The sequence below is a fragment of the Haliaeetus albicilla genome, chromosome Z (assembly GCF_947461875.1).
Source record: "Haliaeetus albicilla chromosome Z, bHalAlb1.1, whole genome shotgun sequence".
NCBI lineage: Eukaryota > Metazoa > Chordata > Aves > Accipitriformes > Accipitridae > Haliaeetus > Haliaeetus albicilla.
The window spans coordinates 59539778-59558103 of NC_091516.1; the positions used below are offsets into that span (position 1 = coordinate 59539778).

Genomic DNA, 18326 nt, shown 5'->3' on the forward strand with positions numbered 1-18326 from the left:
TTGCTATATGAGAGCACTTTATTTCTACATTTTCTTTTCTTTTGTCATGGTACAGTTCAACTGGCAGTTCTTACAATACAAATTTGCCAGGCTGACATGGGGTTTTGTGCATAACTGCAGAAAAGGATTTATTATCCTATTCTCTATGGACGTTTTTGTCTTCCTGGAGTATGCCAAGTGTGAGTAGAAGTAGGCAGAAAGTTGTAGAAGGCAACAGAAGAAAAATCTGCAAGCCTCTGGTTTTAGTGACTTAATACTTTAATCTATATGTAAAGGGAAAATAACTGACACAAAACCAGCTCAGATCCTACATTTCATTTTATGATTCCTTTAACAATTCTTGTAAATCTGTCAACACCCAGAGTTATCAAAGGCACAGCCATGTTATCTTCAAGCTTTCCACACTGTTGACCAGTTGTTTCAGGTACTTTGCTTTTTACTTTTTCTTATTTGAGACATTTGGTAGAACTGACTAAAACAGAACGAGACTCGTAATCTGAACTCTTTTCTGTGTTCTGAGTTTCTGGAGCTATGGAAGATAAGTTGCTTTTTTTCTCCTGGTCTTTCTGGTACTTATGGCTTCATGCAGGTTAAGCCACAGCCCTTTTTGAAAGGCATTTGAAGCCTAATGTTGCTGCACAATGGTTGTGAACTCTTGCATCTATAGCAAGATGCATTGATTATGAATAAAAAAAATCTTGCTTCCGGAAAAGTTTTGCTGTGTTCCTATAAGAATTACTTTATGGAGACATATTTCAGTTGCAAGTAATGAAAATGGCAGCTTTTCTCAGCATATCCTTTTCTTGTGTGTATTTGACAATTACAGTGAGAAATGGCTTGTTTTCTACTACTCAGTATTGCAGATTAGTAGTTCTTGTTTGGTAATCACAGCTATTAAAACCGAAAGAAGGATACTCCCCTTTGACATGCTTTCAAGGACATACTTTTGACTTGACAGTTAACACTTAACTCTAGGGAAAGGGTTTGTCTTTTGACAACAATTTATCACTTTGTTAACTGTTTTTCAGTCATCAGTAAAGACCAGAAAAAACCCCACATGACTGAAAGCAATACTGTAAGTTAATTTTTGCAAAATGTGCCTTAGGGGTAAAAATAGTTTTCAACCTTTTGATCACAGAACATTTCAGGATGTCTTTCAAAACTCTGATATTAAGTACCAGATAGTCCGAAAAAAACAAAACCCCCCTCCAACAATAGTATGTGTTAATGGGAAGTTTTGGAAAAGCATTTATGTTCAAGTTACGCTAGTTTTTTACTTGGATGCACAGATTACTGCATGCTTCTAAACACCCCAGCAGTAGAACAGGATGCTTTATCCACCTGCTTATTTAAGGTGACTAGGTGGTACAATAGGGCAGAATATTTAATGCTGCTGGCTGTATTCTTGACAAGGAATAAAACAACTGCAAAAGAAAAAACTCCTCAGCTGCATAGAACATGTTACTACTAGTAGTGGTAAGAATTGCAGGGTAAATCCAACATTCAAAAAAGTAACTGATTTAGCAAATTCTGTGGTATACTTTCACCTTGGCATAGTAAGGAGCTTCTACCTGTAATATGGCAAGCTTATTTGTAAAAAAACATGGTCCTTAAGTCAGTCATTATTTCAAGCAGTTCATGGTTATCACTAGTTATGTTTGAACATGAGAAGCCATAACAGTCAAGACTATCGGTGTTCAACCTGCTGTAGTGTCCATAAGCAAATATCCTGTTACTTTTGCTTGTGCAAAAGCATACACCTTCCCACGCAGTCTGCTTCCAACTGTGGTTTTGGGGGTTGAGATTTCCTATTTGGACATGGTGTGTCTGTTAGTAACCCTGTTAAAGTCTCTTCTGACTTAATGAACATCTTTAATCAGGTTCATGTAAACATTAGCATCCACAATGCCCCCTACCCTTGACTTTCTCTTGCCTGCTGTGGGGAAAAAGCAGAGCTGCACCCTTATTTTTGTATTTGACATCAATAAGCTTGTGTTGATGAAGTAGCAGATGATGATGTTCCACATGAGAAGAACCATGCAAGATGTAAGGCAAGAGGATGGCATTACATTAGTAAAAGGGTACAGTTGAATTTGGCTGAGATGAAACTTCAGTTTCTCTTTCTGAAAAATTCTTATTTTTAGGATAACTTCCAGCTCTGTTAATAGCTGTTTAATTACAGACATAAACTTACTGTTTGGCAAGATAAACTGTCAAATACTTTGATCAGTGTTTGATCCTTTTCATTCAGTCTTCAACTTCCATTTTTCCAGATTCAGAGCAATAACTGAGAAACTGGGGTTGGCAGAAAGAGGCATGAAAGTATCATGTATTGGAGTCTAGTAGTCATCATGGTTTACAGGTGTTTTCTCGCAAGCTGCCTAGCTTGCTAGCTCAGTGGTGTGAGTTATGAGTGTTCAGTAAATAGAATCCATCTACTGGAACTATGAGCAAACTGCAATTAATTGGGGATTGCTTAGTGGCTCATGCAGTTTTCCTCATTTTGCTGAAGCTGCTTTTAAAATGCAGTTCAAGCCTCAATACAAACTTCAAAAGAATGTGACACTTTAACGATTTATGTTAAAAGTAAATTGGAAGAAAGCAACACTGATGGTATTCTGTTTTTATTCCTTTAGCCCTTGTTAGAGAGACCATAGCTATGTAGGTAGTTACAGGTACATTCTACAGTTAAGTGAACTGCATGTCTGGGTATGTGCTTCTAGCCTTATTCAGTGTCAAAATAATACTGTGGTAATCTTGTTGGCCTAAATTAGACACAGTTGACAGTGGTGATTTGGGAAGATGCATTAACTTTTTTGAAAAAGAGCTGGTACCAGCTGAATGATCCCCCTGTGTTGGCACACCAGTGCTCTGCGGGCACTGTCTCTCAAGGGGATCACTGCAGCTTATTGTGGAGCATTCCAATGTGTTGAATTGCAAATCGAGACAAACAAAAGTTTGAGTGAGGTTTTCTTATTCTTATATCTGGAACTATCAAACTTTTCATGATCCTGAAATGGGACTACAGGCCAGAAGTGCTGTTGATCTTTCCCATGGCCACACTGGCTTGCCTTCAGGACATCACAGGCTGGGACTACGTATAGTTTTTAGGTTGATCTTAATGCTGTGTCTTTTATGCAGTGCCACTTCTGCTTTTGTGTGCTGGTCAGGGAACACATCTCCCCTATGAAACTTTAGGAGACTTGTGAAAAATTACACAGGTCCATGAGGTGAATTCAAATGAGAGCCTTTGTACATGACAACATTACAAGCCTACATACATTTCTTTTAACAGCATTATTGCACCAGTGTGTGCAACTTCAGGAGTGATGAAAGGCAGAATAAAGCCTAACATCAAGTAACTGTGAACTTGTCTTGGCCCTGTTCACAAAGATATGAAGCTTGACTTGTTCTTACAGTACTTTAGTGGATCTTTACCAATTAACTTCATACACAGAGACAGAAATTTATGTCTTTAAACAAAGTTTTGCTTAGTTTATTGAAAATAGTGTTTGTAAAATGAACAATTGTGCAGCTGGTGGCAGAAAATATATTAATATTCACTAGAAAATGGACTATTCTCTTATCAAGGACTGGCCCACAGGTCTTCAAGCAGTAAAGCACTGAAGGCAGCATACATAGCTGAAGTTAAATTAGAAAAAATTAAGGTCCTCAGTCTGCTAGGATTCTTGCATTTTTTTTCTGTAGACTTGCAGACACTGAGTTTCAATTCCGAGGCTTTATTACTTACCTCAGAAGTATGTTCTTCACTGTCATATATTGATGCAAATAGCATGTAATTTTTCTGGAAGATAGGCTTTTTTAGCATTTCTTCTGTGTGATATTATAGTTCTTGCTGATTATATTCCTTTAATTCATTACTTTGCAATAAGATCTTTTTTACAGAAGTTGAAATAGCCTGAAATGTCACTATACTGAAATCAAATGACTGTATTGTAGAAAAATCCTATTTTTTTAAATGCCTGCTTATCTTTACATTTTTTGATTGCCCTCTGTGGAAGGTAAATGTGTGAATATGTGTTATTTGCTACTCAGCTCTTTAATTTTCCAGAGTATGATTAGTGTGTGCTTGTGGTAAATTTTTGTACTAGACCATGAAACTAGTTTTATAGCTTAGTGGTGTGTATTAGTTTTCAGATGGATTATTAACCACATCTAAGTGGTGTTCTGGGGTTTCTTCCTCTATGTAATATGTGTATCAGGATGATAATTTGAAATTGAATGATAGTTTGGGGTTCTTTTTCTTCTAAGAATTAGCATTGATAGCACTCAACTAGTGGGACTACTTTTCTTATATTACTTTTACCTGTTATGGAGATCAGTAAGTGGAGGAGAGGAGGTGGAACCTACGAACCTAGCTGTGCTTGCTCCTTAAAATGAACCAATTTGTTTCATGTAATGCATTCAGTCTTACCTTTTAAGATGTTGAGTGCATACTGAAAAGGCTTTGAGAGCTCAACTGATTATAGTATTTGGTTTGGCTCTAATTATTTTTTTTTGTGGAAAAAGCAATTACCTGAAACTGTTGATTTGTCTATTCTGTTTGGTCTGCAGACCTTACAGGAATGTTTTAAGAATTCCAGACAAGGTGCAGGATTAGCTGGGTACTGTGGTCATTTATCAACATTACTTCCAAAAGGTAGCTTGCTCAAGCCCTTGCACTGGGTGTTCGAGTGCTCTGGCAGGAAAGAAGCAGCCAAGGACTCCCTCGTGTGGTGGGTGTGCCAAGCTTCCAAAGGCCTCTTGCTGCATGATTAAAAGGCGAGTGCTCTGGTTCATGCAAGTAGGGAGACCGTGCTGAAGTAATGCAAGTAGTTGACCCCGGGAAGAAATGCATCAATAGAAAGTCTTCTATACTGAAGCTGCTGGTTTTTCAGCATCTGCTAGTCATCTGGTAATAATACCATTGTATACTAGCGGAGCAGTGCTGAAAAAAAATACCAGCTGTGTGCTCAAGCAAAGATAGTTCTACAGTATTGGCTCTGAATTTTGTCTGGGAAGGCAGGCTTCTCACAATCATGTTTGTAGGAAAATGATCTTCAGCAGTAGCTATTTAGAGAGGAGAATCGTGAGGACACAGATTCAGTAGACAGCTAGACAGCAGGAGAGTTCAAGAGCGGAAGGTAAGTAGGCTTGTTGTTGGCCAGAAGTTTCTGGCATCAAACTTGGTGTTGCTGCCCCAAAACATTCAGAGAAGACCTAGTAAATTACCAAGATGCTTTAATCAGTCATGAAATAAAACTACCATACTAATCAGCTGCTCTCTATAATCAGGATGTTATGCAGAAAACAATATGTGTTCTTCAGGAGTGATAAGATGTTGCAAGACTACTGAAAATGCAGCACGAATTCACTGTACGTTTGTAACCTCACAGGAGCTTTTCCTATGTGATACAGCTCTCACCGTATTTCAGAAGTAGCTTTTGAAAGGTAACATCTATTAAGTTAAAGCTCATACTTGTCTACCTTTCAAGCCTTTATTGTTGGGTGTAACAGATTGTAAATGACACTTGAGCACTTTCAGGCAAACTCTTGTTAACAGGACTACGTAGTTGAGATGACTGAACTCTCTCTTACTATGCATACAGCCCAGTAGCATGAGTAAGAGCTGTTGAAGATGCTGCCTTTGGCATTTGTGTCTGAAGCAATATTTCTTCTTGGTTCTGAGGTGCCTACAGGCTTTAGGGGATGTTCCTTCTGAAACTGAGTGGTAGCTTGTAGGTTGAAAACATAACAGAAGCATTTTACAGCAATTCTGCACTCTGTTATAAAATAGACTATCATCCTTTGGCCACTGCAGGAGGGAGCAGCTGCACAGAGACATTACTGCATATCGGTCTAGTTACAGAAGTTTGCTCTTGTTGCATGTTGTAGTCCCACTTTTTATTTACTTTCACTGGTTTTCCAGGTTTATGGGTATAGTAGTCAAAGGGAGAGGATCTCTTTAACTTGGCCTTCAAGGAAGCTCTTGTCTCTTCTGTCCTTTTTGGAAGTGCAGCATGGAGGAATTTAGCTGTTATGTGGCAGGTATATTAAAGCTTTAGAAGACAAGCTACTGCCTGTGGCTGTTGTAGCTGTTTCCAGAGAGAAAAAGGAAGGAGATGAATGTTGGCAAGTATACTTTTTCTTGCAAGAGGGGTTGTCAGGGAAGCCACTTCCCAGGGAGGTTCTGAGGAGAGGCTGTAAAACATCTTAATTGCTAGCCTGGTGTGGTTGGGCTAAATGGCCTGGTTCAGCTGTTTATGTAATTCCTTAACATAACAGTAGAATCTCAATGCAGGTTTGTTGGAAAGAAGAAAACAGGCTTGGGGGGGGTAGATAATTTAGTCTGGAACGCCTTTCAGTTTTTCTTATGTTCCACTGTAGTTGAATTACTGTTTGGAAATAAGCTCTGGATTTCCCAGAGAAACAGGAGACTCAGAAGGCACAGTAAAAATTATTTGAGAACAAACTACTAAGAGATGGTAATTGTGTATATATTATCTAGGGAGAGTAAAACCTTTGTTATGCTATCCTGCACTTGTCTTTAACTGTTCATTACTATTTACAGGTGCTGCCCTCAGTTCAGTTGAGGCATAAATTGCTGCCTTGGATGGGTGATCACTAGCAGTCAAGCTGTTAAAACTGTCTGTCAGTAGACAGACAATAGTGAGGAGACACCACCAGCTTTCAGAGTGCGAACACTTCATTCGAATCTAGAAAAAGTATTGTGCTTCATAATCAGAATATATGATCTGTAAATTGACAACAAAGTAGAGAGGTGTGTATGCAACTGAGAATGGCAGCAGTTGCTGAAAGAACAAGTGAGGTCAGGTTCCCCATTCAAATGGGGGAGATGAGCTGTATTTACTGTGGAAGTGGACTTCAAGTGAAACCTTTAGACCACAGCAGCCAGCAGGAAAATAGGTGACCTATTGCTCCCCACTCTTACTTGATAATTGTCCTATCTAGAGTAATCTCTAGTCTTATGTGACAGGTCTCACTAGCCAGTCTCCCAACACTGAACTGGGGGATGCCTCAGGACACCTAGGCTGTTCCATGCAACCAAGTGTTTCATGCATGAATGCTTCTCTAGCAGAGGACTTTTCTAGGTAGAAGGATGCATCCATGTTCAGAGAGCTTCAGTACTTATTTTTTCTTCTTTCTTTCATGTCACCAACTCTCTTGTGTCTGTCTTCCTTACAAATAATTTGGTCAGTAATGGGGCAATTAGAAAAATCGCCTTGTCTCTAGATATGTTATTCCTCCCCAAGTTCAGGAGAGAGCTTTGCATAAGTACTTAATGGTGATACGTGAAGTAAGCTGGCTTGTAATTGCTTTTGAGTGTTCAGTAATTCAGTAGTAACCTCTTTTAGGTGGTGTAAATAGCTGTGTCTCATGGAAGTGTACAGTACAGTGTAGTGATGCATTTTTTATCCCACAATCCTTCTGAGTTATCTTAAGGAAAAACTAGACTTGGCTAAACAACCAGTTAAGTTTCTCGATCTTTTTGTCATTTCTTCTCTTGCGTCACATCTCCAGTATTCCAACCTAAGTCTTCATCATGATTTTTACTTTTAAAATTCAGTTGTTGCAACAGGACTGTCCTGTAATCTGTCTACTTAAAAATGTTGAAGCAGGTGCTGGAAATAACCAAGGAAATAACCTTTTACAAGTAGAGTTCTAGGGTAAGATTATTCCTATTCAGAAAGTTGAATGTTTTTGTCAGAAGGAGGAAAATACTGTTGCTTTATCAATTCTATTAAAAGGGCTCGATTCTCCTTTAAGGAATATTGCTGCTGCTTTTAAAAGCATAACATTAAGAATGGACAGCAGGTGTCACAATGACTTTGTATGACCACTTCCGCTGTGGACAGCATCCATTTGGAACTTTCTCTGAATGTTGTGTAGCAGTGGATTTTCTTTGGGCTCTTACTGCTGTGTGCAGTATTTAAATAGGCTTTGTTTATAGTAAACACTTGAGAAACAACTAGGGCATGATAGAACTACTTTATTTGTTATTCCTCCTCTGATAAGTATTGTGAGTAAGAGCCTGTGTGTTTTTTAAAGCAAAAAAAGTGACATTTTTCAAGGCAGAGTAGTAAATTCAGGAGCACTGTGACTGTGGCTATACTTTCCTACTTGTTTATTTCCCTCTTGCAACTTAACTTTTTTGGTCTTTCGCTGACTGGTGCCTGTGAAGTCTGTCTACTTTTTTTCCTAAATACTGAATCAATATGTTCTTTACTTCTTATTTAATGTTAAATTACTTTGTCCACACTTTTCTAGCATGCATGTGGATCTCCACTCAGTCTCTTGAGCAGTCCTTTCAAAGACTAATTTCAAACAATTTCATTCTAATCACTTTTTAGCTCTCTCCTCTCAAAATCCATTCTGTATATTGATTGTAATGCCAAAAAGTAACTTGGCATTATCTAGTAAATTACTTTAAGTTGCATCATCATATGTGGTGGTCAAGTGATATTTATGAAGCTCATAAACTTGAAACATAAATGGAACAGTTTCCCTTATTAAAGTGAGTAGCATAGTGCTTCCCAGTTCATGTTTTCTCATAGGCCACATACTTAGAGGCTGAACATTTGTCAGCGACCCACTTAGTGGTGGCTGTAGCATACCTAGGTTCAAAGAGGTGCCTGCCTGAAAGGATGCTTTTGCCACTTATGCTTGAATTTGTCTTTGTTGCAAGTGTCAGTTACATAAAGTGTAATTAATGAATATGAACTTCCAAATCATAACCTTTGCTTTAAGTTCTTTGCTGTCTTACAGGCTTGTGAGATGCACTTCTGCTATGCAGGTTTTGGTTTTTTATCAGATTTTGTTGAAGCAGAATTCAAGTTAAACTGCTTTTCCTGTATTCATTTCCTCTTTCCTTCCAGAGCACTTCATCATTTTGACTTTTCTTACTTCTGGTGACTTCTTCCACCAATCATTTAGCTAACTGTTGTTTTATTCTATACCACATTGTCTAATATTTGTAGTGTCCCAAGCATAAAATCTAGTAGAAAGTGTACAGAAACAGCTTTAAACAGTGCTGTGAAATGGCTACAAGAACGATTGAGAAGCTCAACTGGTAGTTTGAGCATTCAACTTCTGAAGTATTGCTCACTTCTGCAAATGAGCAGAGTATTCATCTTGAAGGTGGTGAATGTTTTCTACTTACTGGCATGAGTAATAACTCACAAAAATAAGAAACTCAAGTCACTCCTTTCTTTAGGATAAGCTAAATTTAATACTGTTTATAAGTCTGTTAGTGAATAAATAGCTGATGTGGACAGATAATATCTTGTCTGTGTTGATGCTGAGTAGGCCATAATTTTGAAGATCTAGGAAAGGCTAAACTGGATATTCAGAATACTTAAACACATAATAGTAGACAGAGCACCAGGACAGTTAACCTGGAGAGGTGTTAGAGGTTTTCCAGACCATAGTATCATGGAGCACAAGTTGGAAAAACAAAGCAAGGCAAAAGCCAGATGGAGCTCACCCTGTCTTAAAACAGTTGGAGACTAAGCTGATTTTTTTATATGCATTTAAATCTAAGGATTATTTAACTTGTGGACAGCTATAGATTTACCTTCTTTCTTCCACCACCCTGTTGTGGATTCAGACACATAACCTACTTTAAGTGTGTTGCTAGACTTGGAAACAAGCATGTGTTCTGCAGGAGATTTCTGTCTTGGCAAATGGAGTTTGGTGTAGAAGAGGCACAGATGGAAGAGTCCAGAGCTGTGTTCTGTCAGTGTTCCATTTCATCCTTGGCTTCAGGCAATACAAATTAGTCATTATTAAATAATGAAGTTCTTTTTAGATACGTTAAGTGGTGGCTGATTTCTTTTTTTTAAGTGCATCTAGCTTCTACTTGGTTTGTCTTGAATGCAAAAAGTTTAGACATTGAGGAGATGGAAAAAGCTACACAGGAGAGCTTGTTTGAATTACACTGGCCAGGTGTCTCTAATTTTGAGTGAAATTTGTGTGCAGTGGGTATGCTGCGCTTTCTCAATCTGAAATCTGCAATCAGATGGGACTTCTCATTTGTTCAGTGGTAGTGAATAAGCTTGAATAAGCAACAAGTTTGGACTGATGTCCTGTATGTCAGTGAAACACTCAGGAAGAACTGAGCTTCTGAAGTTCTTGTAACCCAATTGGCACTTTCCCACGAAGTGAGAAATACCACCATGTTTTGCAGTAATTGGGATATCTGGTGCATTGTTTGAAATAGCTGCTTCTACTGCATTTTGTGAATTGCTTGTCTGGATTTTCTAAAACTTAGCCATCTGTATGTGAACTGGCAAACCTCTTAAACAAGCAGCTTTAACGCAAGCAGGAAGACTTAAGAGTGGTCCATCAAGCATCTGATTCCAGAAACCAGGTTCAACTTCCAGTTATTTGTATTGCTTGTTGAGAACCAAGATTCATCTTTCGTATGTGCTTCTATGAAGAAAGTGATTTTTTTAACTCTGAATTACTGATAATGTGTAATTGATCCACTAATCTTCAGGCAAAATTTCAATCCCTTTAAGAAGTTCTACCTTATGTTAACCTTTTGAAATACGTAAGGCCTTTGGAATGTCAGATCTGAACACTTTTGAACTTTAGGTGATAGCCCAAATTAAACAAAACTGAATTAAATAAATCATTCACAAAGTCATTGAGGGAGGAAGGGAATTCTAGACGTGATCTAGTTAACTCCCCTTCCTCAGGCAGGTTCTCCCTGAGCAGGTTGCGCAGGACCATGTCCAGTCAAACTTTGAGGATCTCAAGGAATGGAGACTTCACAACCCCTCTGGGTGCCCTGCTTCAGTGTTTCACCAACTTCACAGTGAAAACTCTTTTTAATTGCAAAATTGCAGAATAAACCAGCAGGAATGAGTTAAAGCTTATCCTGACAAAATTACTGGGTTTTGTTTGTGCAGCTTCCTAGGGTAGTCTGCTAATATTCATGAAGGTTAGCTAATAGAATGTCTCCAGAAGAACTGGTCATGAATGATACCCTTTGTAACAGCTGGGTACGCTCTTTGCCTGCAGTGGTCTGAGCGTTCTTAATGTGAAAAATAGACCACATGAACAGAGGGGTAATAGAAATAATTTCTGCACATCTTTTTCTGTGCACCCTGGAATTAATGAGTAGTATACTGGGAGCATCTTAAATGAAATAGCTTTCTCTTTGAGATTTTTAACACCTTTTAAGGTTGTGGTTTATTTAAATGGGTTCCTTCCTAAGAGAGCAATAACACCAAAAATCAGCATTTCTTTATTAGGAGATAAGACTAAAATAAAAGCCATGCACAAAAGGAGACATTTCTTTAAGTTGCTCTTTTTTGGAGACACTGCTGGGAGGAGTTTCTGCAGATAGTGGGAATGATGGAGGTGACAGGTATAGAAGATGCTCTACTGTAATCAAGCTAATAAGGAAGAAAGGCACTTCTAGGATAAGGAACTTGGCTGTATCTAGGTAGAGATGTAAATGAATACAGAAATGCTTCTGCATATTTCTGTGTTGTTTGTTACAGAAACACAGAATTGCTGAGGTTGGAGGCAGCTTCTGGAGATTGTGTAGTCCAACCTCCTGCTCAGAGCAGGGTTCTCTAGAGCAGGTTGCTCAGGGCTTTGTCCAGTGGGGTTTTGGATATTTTTTTTGTTAATAACTTGGCATATATTAACCTGTTCACAGCTTCATCTAGCCAATTTATTTGTGCTTCTGTGTGCTGTTTTGAAGAGGAGATTTGGAGGAATGTGGGTAGCTCTGGGGTGTAGGGTGGTGGTGTCCTCTAATTTTTGGTACTATGGTAGACTAATTTGTACAAAATTATGAATGCCAGCAGTGGCGGGCTTGTTACTAAACCCTCTCTTGTCTTAATCAATTACAAACTTTCCATCAGTTTTTTAATGTGCTATGTAATACATGCTGTACAGATATTATACAAGAATTTAATACAGCATAGGTTCTTTAATAACTTTGCTGGCAATAAATGAATTTGCCATTTGTGCTTTGTGTAATACTGCTTATCCTTTTATATTGTTGTATCTCCAAGCTAATCTTTCAAATGAGCATTTTGTGCATTAGATATACTGGATGTTTTCCTTTGGCTTGTTGACTGGTTTTTGGACCTTATTGTTTCAGTTTCTAAAAATAATGGTCAAAGAGTATGGGAGAGTGTTTCTGAAAAGGTCTGTGCTAATGAAGCATAGTATTACTAAGTGTTGTCCTTTTGCTATTTTAATTTTTTTGTACCTATTTGCATTCTTACACACTAAAAATATTTTTAAAGGGGTATGCCAGTTAAGAATGGTATACTTTAGGTTTTGAAGTTGTCAGGAGATAATTACTGCTAAACTCTCAAGTGTTTAATAAGTGCTTAGAGAGAATACACTGTTAGAAATGGGCTGTGGCTCAGTGATTAAGAGCTAATTAAAAATGTTTTATATCCATCTATCATCTGAATTACCAGTGCTAAAGGAACATGAAATATTGCATCTTTGGATGATACTTAGTTCATGACCAGTTACTTGTACCAGTTGTTTTGAACATAGGAACAAAATGAACCTTCAAACTAACTCCTTGTTGCTGAGAGGCTCTGTTTAGTGTGTGAATAATGTCTGTAGCAATGTTCAGCTTCAAATTTGCCTCAGATTCTGATACTGAAGTATATTTGAAACACATTCATTTTCAAGCACTGGTCCAGAATTTTGCCACTGTACTTTCTATGTTCAATTAAAAAGTTCAAAAGTGAGTAGTGGATTTTTGATGTTGTCTTAACCTTGAAGCTCCTGTATGTCCTTTAGTCTCTATCTGATCATAACTATATCCTGAAACCTGTTTTGCATAGAAATTTTTAAGTATTTTCTTAAACTGTAGCTGTTTCTGCATTGAACTTAGGGTAATCCATAGGAACAGAGGAAGCTAGTTAAAAAACACCAACCTTACTGGCAAAACTAGGTGTTGGGACCCTTTGAAACTTTATCTGGGGCAGATACTGTTCTTAAAACCAAAAATTGCTTGTATTAAACACTGTTAGTTACCCATTGTGTAGCACTGCAGTACTCATGTTCACTCTTCTTTCTCTCTTTAATTAGGGCAGAGCTTGGGTTATGGTTTTGTGAACTACGTTGACCCCAAGGATGCCGAGAAAGCTATCAACACTCTGAATGGATTGAGACTTCAAACTAAAACCATAAAAGTATGTAGTTTAATTATGATTTTAAGAATGATTTAAGTGTTTTGACTTCTTGTTGATCAGATGCATGATTCATTTTTCCCTTTCCAAGTGTAACTTAAGCATTCTGCAAATGTCAGTAGAATAGACTAGGACTTCATGTAGCAGATGGTTAGTCCTTTGTAGTCTGTTTAGATTTAGAGACTTATATTATGATTATGTATAGAAAATTTTGATTTTTTTAATGCACTTGCTAATGTTCTAGATGTGAGCTTGAAACTGAGAAATAATGTTGCAGAAATACAGTATTGCATATAGTCTGAACACTGCACTATGTGCTTCCTCCTTACTGTCTCAAAGAAGATGGTATAACTTACTAATACTCCCTTTTTTAGGTTGCTAGTGTCTTGTTTCTCTTACAAATCCTTAAAATGAAATGCTGAAATAACTATTTTGGTTATCAATGAATTACTGGACTCCTAGGGCTCTAGTCTCTAGGTCTCTAATGTTTGGGATTCCTGGCTTTTTGTTTGTGTTGTAACTCCTTGTATTGGGTTTGTGTGGCAAGGTTTTGGTAGCCAGGGTGTTACAGGGGTGGCTTCTGTGAGAAGCTCCTAGAAGCTTCCCCCATGCCTGATAGAGCCAGTGCCAGCTGGCTCCAAGACGGACCCACCGCTGGCTAAGGCTGAGCCCATCAGCAACAGCAGTAGCGCCTCTGGGATAACAGGTTTAAGAAGGGAAAAAAAGTTGCTGCGGGACAGAAACTGCAGCCAGAGAGAGGAGTGAGAACACAAAGGAGAAATAACCCTGCAGACCCCCAGGTCAGTGAAGAAGGAGGGGGAGGAGATGCTCCAGGCACTGGAGCAGAGATTCCCCTGCAGCCTGTGGTGAAGACCATGGTGAGGCAGTCTATGCCCCCCCCAGCCTATGGAGGTCCATGGTGGAGCAGATATCCACCTGTACCCTGGAGAGTGCCCGATGCCGGAGCTGGTGGGTTCCCGAAGGAGGCTGTGACCCCGTGGGAACCCTGCGCTGGAGCAGGCTCCTGGCAGGACCTGCGGATCTGTGGAGAGAGGAGCCCACGCTGGAGCAGGTTTTCTGGCAAGACTTATGACCCTGCAGGGGACCCACGCTGGAGCAGTGTGCTCCTGAAGGACTGCATGCCGTGGAAAGGACCCACGCTAGAGCAGTTCATGGAGAACTGCAGCCTGTGGGAAGGACTCATGCTGGAGAAGTTCATGGAGAACTGTCTCCCATGGGAGGGACCCCATGCTGGAGCAGGGGAAGAGTGTGATGAGTCCTGCTCCTGTAGAAAAGTATGAAGCGGCAGAGACAATGTATGATGAACTGACCCCAACCCCATTCCCCTGTGCTGCTGGCAGGGGGTAGGTAGAGAATCCAGGAGTGAAGCTGTGCCTGGGAAGAAGGGAGGGGTGGAAGGGAAGGTGTTGTGAGATTTGGTTTTATTTCTCATTATCCTACTCTGGTTTGATTGGCATATAGTCTGAACACTGCAATGGTTAATTTTCTCCAAGTTGAGTCTGTTTTGCCTGTGATAGTAATTGGTTGAGTGATCTCTCCTATCCTTATTTTGACCCATGAGCCCTTCATTATATTTTCTCTTCCCTGTCCAGCTGTGGTGGTGGAGAATGATAGAGCGGCTTTGGTAGGCACCTGGTGTCCCACCAGGGTCAACCCACCACACTCCTGTACCTCTTGTTAACTAAATTCAGTTTCTTGAATTTCTAGAAGCAGAAATCTTAAGAGTTACATTTTCTCATCTACTGTCTTAATCCATTATCAGAAGAGTGAGGATACTCATTTGAACAATTGATTGGGCTCTGAAATCTTGAGAGAGGAAATGAAATAAAATTTATCAGGGAATGCAGGCTTCTGAACATGTTTCACAGGTGTTGGTGCCTGAAGGCAATTCATATTTGAAACAGCCCATTCTTCCTCATTAAACAGCAGGGTTTGTTAGCAGGTCACTTTGATAGTGACTGCCCTCTAACTAGAATCATGTTTAAGCCATAAGATGAAGCTCACCTCTAAAAAGGTTCGAACTTAAAAAGCAATGCAGAGCCACTTAAAGATGACTGAGACAAAAATAAGATGGCAGTAATCATGGTTAGAATGCCCTACCTCTTCTGGATTCATAAGATTTAATGAAGTGGATTACACTAATTGAAACTGAAATACTGCTATTTAAAGGTGAATCATGGCTCACCATAGCAATGTATGAAAGACATAGATGCTTTGCTGCAGAAAGCTCCCTGTGTGCTTCTGGCAGACTTCTTGTCCACAGACAGCCTCTCCCATTTTCTGCTTTGGGGGAAAATTGAGGAAACTCATTTTGTGCTCCAGGTATTTTGAAGCTGTCTTTTGGATGGCGGTGAGAGAGGGAATGGGTTTGTGTTCCAGTAATATGGCAGGTACACTGTATGTTTACCTTTAATGTATTTGAACAAATAAAAAATGCTTCTGTCCACGGTGATAAGTTGGAAGTTCAGGTGACTATATAGCCAGGCAAAAAAGGATCATGTTGTAGCGACTCAAGCCAGATCTCCCAAATCAAAATGATCCCTTAAGGGGGTTTCCAGTGACTTACTTTATGCTGCCAGTTTATGAATTCATAATCTTCTTTCACCTTGCTAAGTGATTAATGCAAACAGTCACTGTATTTCTGCAACTAAAAATTGATTATAAAAAAAAGTTTGGGGGGAAAAAAGTGAAAATGGAGTAGACAGATACAGGTGATGACACTGATGCTCTTCCTTCCTTCCCAGGACATGAAAGTAGAATTGCAGCTTATGAAAAATACCAGACAGTGACCCTTGCAGTGAGACTAAAGCCTATGTGTAAATTTTCAGGGATTTGTGCCTTAGATGTTCTTAGCTAAAGAAAATCTGAAACATTTGAGTTGTCACAAGCTGAAATGACCACTTCACCAAAATAAAGAAAATCTGTTTAGTTAGAAAAAAGTATCTGTAAATGTTGCTTGTCATGTTACAGGTAAAATTCTGACTCTAGCTACCCACATTCAACCCTGTTTAACTTCAGCAGCATCTTTCAGTGTTAGTGTGTGTGACTTGAGGGAAAAACTGCTTTGTTTCCTTCTTATGTACTCTTCCTTCTTGGACACAAGCTGGTTTCAGGCCAAGTTTTCATGACTGGCTTCTGCCAAGATGCTGTTTGAAGAGGCTGGTTTTACTTCCTTCCACACTGTAGATGGGGCAGAGGCTAGGGGGATCCCCAATAAGTTTTAAGACTAAGGCGTTTGTACATTGGATAGTTGCTTCTCCATTTAAAAGAACTGAGATGTCTGTGTGGTGGTGACTTGAAAGGAGGCATGCCAGGAGTGTTTGCCTTTATCTGTGAATGAGTAGAAATGCCCAGCCTACTGTGAAGCACTTAATAATTTACATATTCCTCAGATCAAACTGGAGGCAATACTGAGCAGAGGTAAAGTTGATGTCTGAGGCCTTTACTGTCTCTGGGGGCAACATCTGGGGTGGAGGGAGTCACTTATGAGATCGCAGTGCCAGTACCCTTGCAGAGAATACTTAGAGTTCATAGACCACAGTGTTCCTATTTGTCCAGAGTTGATACTTCAATTAAAATGTTTAGTACTTCACTAGACTGATGACTGAAAATGTTTGTTTCCTGTTAGTCTGTAAAACTGGAAGGAACCTTGTTTAGGTGATGGACCCTCACATAGCTGAACCTGAACACATTCCCACTCAGACGGAATTGTCCTGACCCTAATGTGTGATATTCTAGATTAGGGCCATGACAGATACTTCTGATCCACTGCTTTTGTATTAGCATGTTAGTCATTGGATATATTACTCTGATCCCTAAAAGGAGGTGCCACTTACTGTTTTCTTGAAATAAGGTGTATTTGCAAAATGATGGCTTAAGTTTTTTTTTATGGGTAGCGATATTAAAACCTATTATCTGATAGCTTTCTAAAAAGAACAGCATCCTGTGGAATGCTTTATGGAATACCTCTCTTGAACTATTTGCAAAGTATCTCAACCAAATTTCAGATCCGTACCTCCAAAGGAAGTCATAGAGGGCTTCATCTTGTCTAACCTGGTGCCAGTTGTGTTGCCTTTTGATTTTACCTGAATATTAAAACTGCGGGGTGGGTATGCATTGATATTGAAGGCATATCTAGATGTGTTAGACACCTGAACACCACTCTGCCAGGTAATATACCTACACATATTATATGGTGCCCTCTGTGACATAATTTATGCTTTATTTGCAATGTAAACAGTCTTATTTGTATTTCAGGTAGGCTGTGAAGTTTGGGCTTCATTTAATTATGCAACTTCAGTGTGAAAACAAGTATCTTAGGAGAGGTAACATTTTCTGTAGCTTGTCTTCTGGGAGAAGGTACTTTGGTTCTGTTCTACTTAAAAGCCAGTAGAAATGCGGATTTCTGTCCCTGGTGCGATTTTTTTTTTTTTTTTTTTTTTTCCATACCCACTTGCTTGTGCATGACTTCTTTCATTTGGGTTGTCCTGGAAAGATCAGTTCTTCCCAAACGTGGAAAACTCAGAGGAGCAAACGGCATATAAGAGTCACTGACTTGCACATAGTGGTAAGAAAATTCAGTGCATGTGTTTGTTGGCTTGGCTTCTGCTTGGGAGAGGGGAGATCCTCAGTGCCTTGCCCTCCCCTTTATCCTGGGAAAAACCCTTTAAAAAAAAAAGATACAGGTGAATTTATTGTGAGATGATCTCAATAGGAATATCTTTCGGTGTGGTGTAGAAGGCTTATATATTAAAGTGTAGTAAGATTCTCTGTCTAAAGAGGGGTGAGCAAACAAATGGCCTATGCTTGAACTGGCGTACAACTGCATAATATACTGCATAGGAAGCAGTTTTTTACCTAGATTATTAGGGATAGCAGGAGGGCCCAGGAAAATCTCTTCGGCTTTTCTTTGTGGATGCTAGACTGCTTGAATGCCAGACGTGGTCTTTTGTGGATTGTAGCTGCCAAGGGGGTACTGCACATGGCAGGCAGTGCTCGTTCCTCCCTCACAATGTGAATTGGGGCTGAGGAGCTTCCTGCTGTCCTGTCCCCAGCTCTTCAGTGCGAGAGGGCCTGAAGTGGCAGAGCTGCTGCATGCGGGAGCTGTTA

At 39.4% G+C, this 18326-nt stretch overlaps 1 protein-coding gene across 9 annotated transcripts in view; it reads left to right on the plus strand.

Annotated features, from left to right (window-relative positions):
* ELAVL2 (ELAV like RNA binding protein 2) overlaps positions 1-18326 on the plus strand; it is an 89758-nt gene that overhangs the window by 52266 nt on the left and 19166 nt on the right. For all 9 annotated transcript variants that reach the window (XM_069775746.1, XM_069775742.1, XM_069775745.1 and 6 more), the window contains one exon: positions 13096-13199. In XM_069775746.1, coding sequence (XP_069631847.1) covers positions 13096-13199 — 104 coding nt within the window. The remainder of the gene's footprint in view (positions 1-13095; positions 13200-18326) is intronic.